Below are 12130 nucleotides of genomic sequence, written 5' to 3'. Positions count from 1 at the left end.
GAAGTATATGGATTGACCTTGAATTAGGTTAAGGTGATATTTTATCAGTGTACAAAGTAGAAGCAAACCTGGTGTTCAGATAAAAGGAGAAAAGAGTTCCTTCTCAGGAACTTTGACTCCTTCACTTAAGTCTTCACCCAAGTACACTTGACTTCCCAGACTCCACCCTGTCTGACTGCACCTTGTCTAAAGACTGATCCCACTTTAGTGCCAGATCTAACTTAGGAGCTGTACATACACTTGAGTCAAAGACCTGGGAAGGTCAACCAGCCAGAGACTGCATCCTGCAACCCACAAACCCACTATAACTCCATACCTACATTAAGGGATCTGGGCAGTTACCTGTGAAGAAACTGAGGAAGGCAATGATGAAGTGCATATATTTATTTTGAGGAAGTATACAGGTGAATTGCAAACCCATGATCAAGTTAACGTGGAAGGAAAGGCCGAGGATCAACATCATCATGATCCTGACCACTTCCAGGTCATCTGTTGGAAAGCAGAAGCTGTATTGAGAGAAGGACAGATATTTCTTCTAGGCTTATTTCCACCTGGGACCCACACATATCTAGGTAAAAATAGGAGCAGGATGAAATATTTGGTTAAATAATAAGGAGGGAAGGTAAGAAAGAATAAAGAAGCAGGGGTCCTTACGCTGAATGAGAGAATCGGAAGACACTGTTCTCTATCTTGGTATCTCTTATAAGCTTCCTTCTCTTCTTTTCTCAGAATTCATTTGTTGATAAATATTTCAATTCACCCCATCTTCTTCTAGGGCCAACACAACCTATTTTTCTTTTTGTCTAACTTTTTTTTCATATCCCCCTTATTCTAGTTGCACTGACTACCCTGCTGCTACTGTCAAGATTTCTCAAATGCTCAGTGATTAAGTCTATGCGCTTCTAATCTTTTTTCCCACACATCCAAATGGTGAGATTTTGGAGTCTGCCTTGACTGTGTTGCTTATGGAAGTGGGCACACTGCCCCCTGACGAATTTGCTCTACAGAATAATAGTTAAACTGGTGAGATGATGAAAGTTAAGAAACAAAGAAACCCTCCTCCCCACCTGTCACATTCTATAATACAATTCTGACCTTCTGGCCAAATAGAAGTGCAACATGTCATCCATGGACTGTGACTAATCTTGTTCTTTTTTATTTTGGGGATCAATTCAACCCATTCATCCATGATGACGCCTATTACCAGCAAGATTAAGGCAAAGGAGGAGAAGAGTATGTTGATGGTCTGAATATTTTTGTTAGAAAAATTCACCATTGTGAGTGGGGATTTCTGCTGAGACCATCACCAATACTTCATATGTCTCTTCTCTGATTTGATTAGTCACAGGAAGAAGGGGAAAATCTGGACTTTTTGTGATTGCAGAAGCATTGGTAGTGGCAGAAACTGAAGTAGGCCATGGGACAGAGAAGATCACTTCCTTCCTTCACTGCTATATTGAGGGCAGCCTGTCGTCAGGGCTACAAACTGCCACAGAATCATCTGTTGGTTTGACCCTTGACCCTGGGGTCTATTGCAGAGGAAGGACCAAGGTGTACAGAAGTTCTGAGAGCCATCAGATATTGAGGGAGGTCTGATATCTCATGTAGAGAACTGTCAGATACAGGGATAGAGGCCTTAGAAGAAGTTCACAAGGTTCAGGTTCCATTTGAGTTGGAGTGACAGGTACCAGGATTAGCTGGGGGGAGGAGTCCATGAAGAGGAGAAGCATTCCAAGATCATTGAGATAAAGAGTTATTTAGTCAGTACCAGGAAGGAGAATGACTATTCAAAATTTTGGATATGTTGAAGAAACTCCGGTCTGCATTGAAATCCCAGTTTATTTAGGTAGGCCTGCAGGAAATAAACAAGTGCCTTGAAACCCAGAGAACTGGTCTGGTACAATGAGCTCTTGGAATAGCTCATCATGGACATTATTGTCACCTAGAAACAAACAACCATTTCATGGCTTTCGTAACTTGGCAGAGAAAACATTTTTCAGAATTCATGACAGTCAGCCATGAGCATACTAGATTCAGAGCCAGAGGGACTGGGCTGAAATCCCTGAAATGCTCTTTTACTAAATTGAGAGGAAAACCATCTCTAAAATGCCTCTCTTTGCCTTTGACCTTGTTGAAGGCCACTTTCTTTGTGTCAAAATGGGCTTCTTTCATTACCTCAATTATGGCATTCTGTCTCCCAGACCTCTCTACACACGTTTTGATAATTATGATACTTTTTGTCATTTTTAAAAAAACAATGTTCAACAATATATTTAATCTTACATGGGGGCTTTATGGTTAAGAAAATGGACTCAAGATCCTGGGTTTAATCTTGGCTCTACCACTCCACAATCTTAGAGATCATGATGGGTGTAGGGGTATGTGTTTATTTGTTTATTTTTATTATTTCTGTGTTTTGTGAGATCAGGAGAGGAGCATGATGAATTTGCCTGACGCTATAAAGATATTCTTAAGTTCCTTCACATGGAGAAATAGGGAGGGTAGAATCATAAAAAAAGTTTCTTTTTTTTTTTAAACTTACATAACTAAAAACAGGCTAGTGAGTAAGGTTAGTTATTGGCTAAAACTGTAGTTATAAACATATTTAGGTGTCTACTCTTGTTACATTGCTACATAAGAATTTTTTTTTTAAGTAATGTGGGTTTAGAGATGTATCACTCTAAGAGTCTTTGGCAAATGGTAGCAATCACCCTCATGTTAATTTGGGTTCTTTTGGAAAGAGACCCTGAGGCAGAGACTTGTACGAAGGCAGTTGATTGGAATTGTATCCTGGGAACACATCTGTAGGTGTCTAAGGGAAGCAAATTTGAGCAGAAGTTGAACCAAGATGTAGGTTACAATAGGAGAAATTTAAGCCAACCCCATTGATTGGGCTGGATCTGAGGGGGTCCTTCAGATTCTTTCTGGATAAGAGGCAAGAGAACCAAGCTTTTACATTGAGCTTCAGTTTGTCTTTGAATGCAGGCTCTCCATGCGGTGGCATTTCCCTCCTGTGCCAGGAACTGCAAGCCTGGGGGTCAATACTTCTGGCAGCTGTGGGAACAGCTTTCACTATTCCTGTGTCAAGGCCAGTTTACCACTGAGGTTGCCAACTGCCACGGAATCAATTCTCCACTGCTTTGTTCTCTAACCCTGGAGGCATCCTGTAGTGCAAAGGACAAAGAGAGTGGACAGGCAACTCGTAATTATGTTCTTTCATATTGATGATTTTATTTCTGAGCCCTAGACCCTTAGGAGTAGATTGCTGGGTTGAAAGATTTGTATCTCTTTTACATTTTTATACATAATGACAGTAAAAATTCAAAGACATAGCCAAATTAGAGAAAGAGATAGGATGTAAGGGATGACAGAGTGAGATACAGGTCAAAGTAGCAATCAATTTTGTAGCTAGGGAGGAGAGTAGTCAAGGAAGTGATCGTGGGAAGATTATTGAAAGTTACAGGAGGAAGTAGTGAGTACTGGTTCTGATTAAGTTTAAGGTGCCTATAGGACATAAATCAACAAAAAGAATTTAGTTCTGGAACTTGATGACTGATCAGGAGACTATCTACCTAGGAATGGCTATTATTAGTAAAGTGAGCTGTGCCTATTACCATATGGTAATATCAGCATTTATGAAAAAAGGTGAAAATAAGAAATGGACAGAGATAAGTTTGCTGAGGAATTCAAAAGAAGCTACAGTTTTTAAAATTCTGTTTTCTGTTTTGAAAATTTTAATTGACACATAATTGTGCATATTTAAGGGGAACATAATAATATGATATGAGTCCAATGTGCAAAGCTAAATGGGGCAATTAGCATTTCCATCTCATTTCTTTGTGTTGGGAATCTTTGAATTCCTCTTTTGTGGTTTGAGAAACTACAGGTTTGGGGGTGGATTGAGCAATATTTTCTAATTCAGCAAAAAAATCAAATTAAATGGAAAGTGAATGCAGGTCAATGAATTTTTCAGTTACAGTGTTTTTGGTGATTTTGACCGTAATGTTTTCAGTGAAGGGTTGAGAGGAGCAGACATGTCAGTACACAGTTTCTGTGGATTAGTGCTACTAATTGTATGAAAGGGCTTCATTGTGACATTTTTATACATGTAGAAAATGTACTTTGATCATATTCATCTGACAGTTTCTGTTTCAACAAACAAATAACAATAAAGGACAAGAAAGTAGAATTATAGTTTCAAGGGAAATTTGTAATTTTGAGAAAAATGAGTAAATTCCCATGTATCCTTTATTATGCTTCAGTGATCATACTGTGAAGTATTCTGAAACACACCCCTGACATAATTTAATCTTTAAATATTATTTATGCCATTCAAAAATAATGATTTTTTGGGGGGAGCACAGATTTACTTACTTTTTAAAAAACCTGATTTGTTAGGTTATTTGTTTCTCTGTTCAAGATCATTTTATTTGCTCATTTGAAAATATTTTTAATGTTACATTTTTTGACTTTAAGCTTTTATTTTCACTTTCCTTTTAAATTTTGTTTTTGTTTTCATCTTCTAAACTTAGCATCATTTAAAATTATTCATTAATATATTATGATTAAGGATATATATTGTTGTCCAGGCACTGAGCTTGCTATATTTCCTACATTCAATGTGACTTTCCCCCACTTATATTGACTTATTCAAGTCTTCTGTATCATTACTTATGTTTCAGCCTGCTTGGATCTGTCTGATTTTAGCACAGATGTGTTGACATGGTTCTTTATTGCTGTAGTTTGGTTAGATCTTCTGCCTTTTCTGTATTCTGAATTCTCATATTCTCTTGTGAATTATTTTGTGTATTCTCTTAGCTTTTAAAGTTTTCATATGTCCTTAACATAGACAGTTGAGATTCTTTCTTTATAATTCTTATCCCTCTTCTTATTTCTGCTAAGTTCTTTGATTTGCTTTGAATTACAAAGTTCATTAGTGACAAAAGGTTTCTTTGTCCTTTTCTTGATTTAATTGACTAATGATTCCCCATTATAAATATACACATATATTATCTTTTAAAGGAAATAGCTGCTCTTATTTCCTTGAGTTTTGCTTTTTTGTTGTGAAGCAGGTGCTCTATCGGTTGAGCAACCCCAGCAGACCATTTTGCTCCAGTTATTTTGGAGATGGGGTCTCATGAGTTATTTGCCCCAGTTTTCCTTGAACCATGATACTCCCAAGCTCAGTTCCCCAAGAAGCTAGGATTGCAGGTATGAGCCACCAGACCCAGATCTATCTTCTTGATTTTTTAAGAAAAATAAAATTAAGTGTAGAATTTTGCCCAATGATTTCTTGGCATCTATGGAGAACATGTAATTTCATCTTAGATCTATTAATGTGATTGATTAATTATACAAATGAATTTTCTGATATTATGTGATTCTTCCATTCCTGCAATAAACCTTACTTAGCATTATTCTTAATATTCAAGTGCCGTTTTGTTTAGTATTTTTGGCTTAGTAGTTAGAAGTGAGGGACTCTTTAGTGGGCAGTGGAAATCAGCTTTTAAATTAATGTTTTATTATTTTCAACATAGGGGTATGGAAGTTTTCTTTCATCTTCTATGCTGAGAAACAGTCTGTAACCTTGGGATTGTCAGGTCTTGAATTTGCAAAGTCATCTGGGTCTGTGGCTTTTCTTAGTAGCAGCTCATTGGCAATTTTTCCATTGTTAATGGAAAATTATATATTTTAATTATCTGTCTATATGAATCATTTTTGACAGTTTTTTTCCCAGAAAAGTACTCATTATCAGCATTTTCTGCCCAAAGTTGCTTGATTTAAAAGTTGTGATTAAAAAAATTTCTACTACTTTCCTTTGGTTATATTTTTATGTCTTTTAACATTTCTTCCTTTTTTTTATTGACTAGGTTAGTTAGTGGTGGTCTATTTTGCTGATTTTTTTCTCTAAAGAATTACTTTAAAAATGTAATTGTTATTCTGTGTTCTAACTCATATTTTGTACTTTTTCTATTTGCATTGTACTTTATTTTTTAAATCGCATGTTTAAACTAATTCATGTAACTCTTTTTCCTTATTAATATAGACATTTTTGATGTTTCTTTAAATCACATCTTTAGTTATGCAGATGATGATTCTGAAATATGTCTTTCAATAATCTTATTTTATGGAATATTTGCAATTTTCATTCATATTTCACCCTGGCCAAATAAATATTTTTAAAATACGTGTTTTTAACTTCCAGGAGAAAGATTTTTTTTTTTGCTCTTAATTTCTGGTATTATGGCATTGTATTCTGAGAATGTTGCTTGCATTATACAATAGTCCCCTCTTTTATTCTTTTTTTGGGGGGTGGTACTGGGGTTTGAACTCAGGGCTTCATGCTTGCTAGGCAGGCGCTCTACCACTAGAGCCACGCCACCAGCCATACAGCAGTGGAAGCCTGAACGCTGTATGTGCCATGATTTCCCCAGTACATACATACCTATGATAAAGTTTAATTTATAAACTTAAATTAGGCTCAGTAAGAGATCAACAATACTATTCATGAAACAGGATAATTATAGCAATATACCGTGATGAAGTTATTTAAAATGTATGAATGATTTCTTTCCGGGTTTTTTCACTTCCCAGTTTCTGACTATGGTTGACAGTAGGTATCTGAAGCTTTAGAAAGGACACTGTGGATAAGTGGAGACTACTGTATCAACATTTTAAAAAAAGTTATGAAATTTTCTTTTGGAGCAACAAATAACTACAGCATGTTTTGAAAATGTTCTGTATAGGCTTGAAAAGAAGGGGTTTAAGTACTATGTTTATTTATGATGATATCTATTTTCTTTGCTAGTTTGTTGAAGTCTTCTGCATCTTAAATTTTTTTTAATTGAGACAGGGTCTCACTGTGCAACCCAGGCTGGAATTGAACTTGTGATCCTCGGGCCTCAGCCTTCTGAGTGCTGGGATTACAGACATGCTCCACCATTGCATCACTGTGTTTTTCTTCTAGGTCCACTTGATCTTGAACTGGGAAAGTTGCACTAATGATATCCCTGACTGTGTTTCTGTTTTTCTTTGTGTACTCTACAGTATCGGTTATGAAAGTGGCACTGTATTACCTGGGCATAGGTGTTTATAAATGTTCCATATTTTCATCGTGAGTTGGAGCCGTCATCATTATATGTCTGTCTCAATTACTCTTAGCATGATTTTATTTAGATTAACATTAAGATTGTGACTGTTAGTTTTCTTTTATTTGCATTTTCCTTGAATATTTTGGTCATACTTATTTTTAACTTTTCTGTGTTGGTATATTTTGTGTTTACCTTTGTGCAGAGTGGAATTGAGTTTTGCTTCAGAAACCAATATGAAAATATTTTTTAAAATATGCAATTTAAGGCCATTTACACTTAATGTGTAGACACTGATATACCATTTTATATTCACTTTATTCAGTGGTCTTTGTGTTGCTGATTTCTATGCTATTCATTTATTTATCTATTTATTAATTTATTTATGGCAAGACTGGGGTTTAAACTCAGGACTTTGCATTTGCAAAGCAGATACTCTACTACTTGAGCCCATTTTGCTCTGGTTGTTTTGGAGATAGGGTCTCTTGAGCTATTTGCCCAGACTGGACTTGAACCATAGTCTTTCCAATCTCAGACTCCCAAGTAGCTAGGATTGCAGGCTTGAGCTGCTGGTGCTTGGCTTCATGCTATTTATTTTGAAATGTTTTTGGCGTTTAGGGAAAAACAGTGTTAATCTAGGCTTTTTATTACTTTTACTTTACTTTACTATTACTTTTATTTAATACTCTTCCAGTGTCCGGCTCTCTTAAATAAAGCTTCAATAAACTGTGATGCCCAGGCCACTGTGTGTGAACATGTTGCTGTTCCACTCAGTAAATAACTAGAGGTGAGAGTGTATGGGATGTATATTTTTAACTTTATAAGAAAAGTGTTAAACTGCTTTCCAAAATGCCTGTGCCATTTCAGACTCCCTGCAGGGAGGTGTTGCAATTTCCAATTGCTCTGCATTTTCATTTATACTTAGTATTGAAAGTCTTATAATTTATGCTATTCTAATAGTTGTCTGATAGTATCTCAGTTCGGCTTTAATTTAAATTTTAATTTGCATTTTTTCTGATGAATGACATAGAGAATCTTTATGTGGTTCTGTGCTTATTGGTCATCTATATTTTTTATTAAGTATATGTTAGAATATTTGCCTAATTTTTGAGATATTTATGTTCTAAGGGTTGTGTGTGTGTTTTGATCTATAGTTTTCATTTTTATTTTTTTCCTGGCAGTACTGGGGTTTGAACTCAGGGCCTTACACTTGAAGACAGGTGCTCTACCACTGGAGCCATGTTTTTGGCCTTTTTTGGCTTTACTTATTTTTAAAAATAAGATCTTACATTTTTTTGCCTGGGGCTAGCAGTGGGCAGCAATCCTACTTATATATCTCGTGAAGCTGGAATATGATCCTCCATATCCACCTTGTTTACTGAGATGGGGTCTTGCTAACTTTTCCCCCTGGGCTCACTTCAAACTTTGGTTTTCCTGATCTTCACCTCCTGAGTAGCTAGGATTACAGGTGTGCACCAGTCTATAGTGTTCTTTTATGTCTGTAATTATTTGCTTAATTTTTAGGATTTATATTGGTTTTGTATTAAAGTTTTCCTCTGCTTCATCATTTGCTGTTTCTGTATGTGTGTGTGTATGTTCTGTCATCTGCTTAGAATTTTTTTATTTTCATCTTTTCTTTTAAAAATTATCAATATGTGGGGCTGTTGCTCAGTGGTGGTAGAGCACTTGCCTAACGTGCCCAGGCCCTGGGATCAATTCTTACCACTGCAAAAAAATTATAGCATCCTTGTATGGATGCTATATTTTTACTTTTTATGAATGTTGAATTTTTCTAGCAACAATGGAGGTAAAGCAATAGAGGAAGTGGGATAAGGTTTTGCTTCCTAAGCTCTTAGTTCAAGGTCCTTTTTCTTCTATTTGGTGCCTTCTTGTGTAAAGTCTGATTTTTTTCTGTAAAGTCTGGTTTAGTCTGAGTCTTTGGTGCTGTCTTGTTTTAATAGGATGCTTATCTCCAGTTACTTTCTTTGTTCTGGTCATGTCCCAGGACTCATGTGGCTCATCTTAGATTCTGGCTGCTGTCTAGTAGAGGGGCCTTCTTGGGACTCTTGCATGAGGTTTATAAACAACTTTCTTTTTTTCAAGGAGCAAGCACTCTTACCGGTCAGACCTCAGACCTCAGACTTCTTGCTAGTGTTGCCAGTCAGAAATAGTTTCTTACCTGGTGAAGGGAAATGCTAGCTCCTGTCATTCCATGTCCCACCAAGAGGATTCATGACGGGGAAGGACACCATAGTATCAAGAGGTAATGTGCTGCACCAGCAGTGTTGCAAGGTGTATGAAGTAAAAACAGGTTATTAAACGTCAGTGTCACTGAACTTTAAGCTCTCATGTATAAGCATATCCATGGAATCACCCTATGCCCACTGGAATCTGGGACCCATTCCAGACCTGGCACCAGGCTTTTCAGATTTGGTGAGGAGAAGACTAAAGGCAAACATTAACAGAAAGAGTTTATAATTTACTTTACGTGGCAGAGACTTAAACTTAGAATTTCTTTTTATTTGATGTATGTCTTCCTTTTTGCTTGTATCTATATACTTCAGTTTCTGTTCAGAGTAATCTAAGAAGTCAAAACTGAGCCATATGGCTTTATCTTACCAGCCTAGCAATAGACGCATCTTTGCTTCTGTGCAAAGATGGGTGGTGGGCCTTGCCATTTCTTTCTGAGAAGTTGAGAGCAGAGTTCAGCTTCCACATCAGAAGACTGTGTAGTAAGGAGGTCCCTTCATGACTTACAGAAGAATTCATGCTTTTGTCCCACTAGAGAGCCTCTGGTTACAGTCCTGACACAGAGACAGTCTGGCTGGATAAAGAGAAGTTATTTGAAAGACGTATATCTCATATGGGACAAGTATCTAGAATATATAAAGAAGTTCTATACATAAACAATGGAAAGGTTCCCCAGTTACAAAAATGTACAAAGTACATGAGCCAGGCATGTTACAAAAGCACAATCAAATGGTGAATGAATATATAAAAAAGTACTCATCCTTACTTGCCATCAAGAAATTGAAGATCGTGCAGCAATGCTGAACAGTGTCACGGGAAAAAGATACAAGATGATGAAGTTATGAAACAAAGGCTTATTTAGTCCACTTAAATTTCTTTAGCAGCTACTACTTGCTCAGAGAGACTTCAGGGGCATTGAAAATACATTCCTGAAAGGTATGACTATGAATGTTAGTGAAGAATGTAAAACAAAAGAAAGCCAGGTGATGGTGGCATACTGTAATTTTAGCTACTTGGGAGGCTGAGGTCAGAAAGATGGTCATTCAAGGCCAGCCAGAGTAGTTTGTAAGGGCATATTTCAGAGGGGTGGGGTAAAACTGGGGATGGTGGGGACTCCTGTCATCCCAGCTACATTGGGAAGTGTAAAATACCAGGATTTTGGTCCAGGTCAACCTGGGCTAAAAGCGAGACCCTATCACTAAAATATTCAGAGCAAAAAGAACTGAGGATGTGGGTTAATCAGTAGAGCACTTGCCTAGCAAGCATGAAAGCCCCAAGTTCAAATCTTAGTACCTCCAAAAAAAGAGAATGTGTGAATGGATGCAAAGGGTGCTTTAAAGTAGCAAAGAAGATCTGGATTCTAGTTCCCATCATGTCACTAACAAGACATTTTTGTTATTAAGCGAGTTATTTCATTCTTTTTGAGCCTCAACTTAAAATGAGATGCTTTATGTGATGTCTGTGACTCTCTAGCAGTAACTTTTATGATATCACTGATGTGACATGGGGCCCTGCATGTCTGTAGAAAAGGGTGACAAGATGGTTTGTATCTTAACTCAGGACTTGTAGTGTGCGCATGACTGCAATCAGGATAAAGCGTGTTAGCTCTTTCTGCCAGACTGGGAATATTTGTATTGTTGGCACTTGACAAAGGGATCTATTCATTCATTGATTTGATCTTTCACATTCAGGTCACTTTTTAAGTAGACAATAGAGTAAATGTCTTAACAATTAGTTCTTCTTTTCTACCCTGTACATGCTTTCTGAAATGATTTGTCACACAATGTTAAAATGTATGGTGCATTTTCTCGAGACCATAAACTCCTTGAGATATTTTTTCCCCTGGTAATTACTGATTAGTGAGTGAAACAGAAACTGTCATGCATTAGAGATTTTAAGAGTAAAGTTCCACTGCTCTAACCTTGACTTCAATACTCTACTATCCATCTTTTTCAGCCTGCAAAAATTCAGTTGGTGTGTACACTTGCGAATTGATTGAAGCACTGTCTCCAATATCTGACCTATGATGCTAGAAAAGCAGGAAGGAGTGTGAAAATGAAAAAAGCATGTTGTCTCTCTCTCCCTCTCTCCAAATATCTGCTCCATTCAGATATCTAATCATCAGATTAGTAAATTCTACAGGAGAAATATACAATATGAATCATGAATCATGTCATCCTTATCACCGATTATTACGAAAGGTTGGGGAATAATTTTTAACACTGGAGTCCATTGGGGACTATATACACATGTACAAATGTTTTCTCTCCCGTGGTTACCTGAGAAAGTAGAAACTATAATATTGTAGCATTAATGACTGCAGGATTCTCTTGTAAATAATTGGACATAGTCCCATGAGGGCCAATTAAAGCTTCTTCTAAATAACATGAGCTCTGGGGACCATAAGGAAAATGAAATGATTATTAATCTAAACTAGTGTCTGTGTCACTTAGCAGTCTGATTAGAAACCTCTGAGCCAAACAATAATTGTAAGAAAAAGAAAGCCTAGTAAGTTATAATGAACTACTGAGCCTCTGTAACTCAGGGTTGGGATTTCCTGGGCAAGTTTTTAATAATATTGTTTCTGGGACTCTCATCTGAATGCTTGCTTTTTTTTTTTTTAAGAGAAAGGGTGTGTCCACCTGTATTGACCCCATCAGAAGTACTCTGGCTTGGCCTGGAGAGGCCCTGTGCCTGTCATCCTCAGTAACTGAGCCCTGGGTGGTCTGACTCCAGTTCAGAGCATACAAGGCAATACTGTGTCATGTTCCCTATAGATAGACAGCCATCTA

The 12130-nt window shown here is 37.0% G+C and overlaps 3 protein-coding genes across 4 annotated transcripts in view; 2 read left to right on the top strand and 1 right to left on the bottom strand.

Annotated features, from left to right (window-relative positions):
• Tmem225 (transmembrane protein 225) overlaps window positions 1-1276 on the bottom strand; it is a 2254-nt gene extending 978 nt beyond the window's left edge. Inside the window, exons 1-3 of the mRNA XM_020152157.2 lie at window positions 1096-1276; window positions 343-489; window positions 1-68 (exon numbers count right to left, since the gene is read on the bottom strand). The exon at window positions 1-68 is cut by the window's left edge and continues 67 nt beyond it. Of these exons, the coding sequence (XP_020007746.2) occupies window positions 1-68; window positions 343-489; window positions 1096-1276 (396 nt within the window). The remainder of the gene's footprint in view (window positions 69-342; window positions 490-1095) is intronic.
• Window positions 1-12130, top strand: part of LOC109674527 (olfactory receptor 10G9) — a 249077-nt gene that overhangs the window by 73185 nt on the left and 163762 nt on the right. The window lies entirely within an intron of this gene.
• Or4d5 (olfactory receptor family 4 subfamily D member 5) overlaps window positions 1-12130 on the top strand; it is a 113835-nt gene that overhangs the window by 73171 nt on the left and 28534 nt on the right. The gene's annotated exons all lie outside the window — the stretch shown is intronic.

The sequence above is a fragment of the Castor canadensis genome, chromosome 2, assembly GCF_047511655.1.
Source record: "Castor canadensis chromosome 2, mCasCan1.hap1v2, whole genome shotgun sequence".
NCBI classification, from domain to species: Eukaryota; Metazoa; Chordata; class Mammalia; order Rodentia; family Castoridae; genus Castor; species Castor canadensis.
Note: the sequence above shows the minus strand (reverse complement) of the source record. Positions and strands in the feature narration are given on the sequence as shown.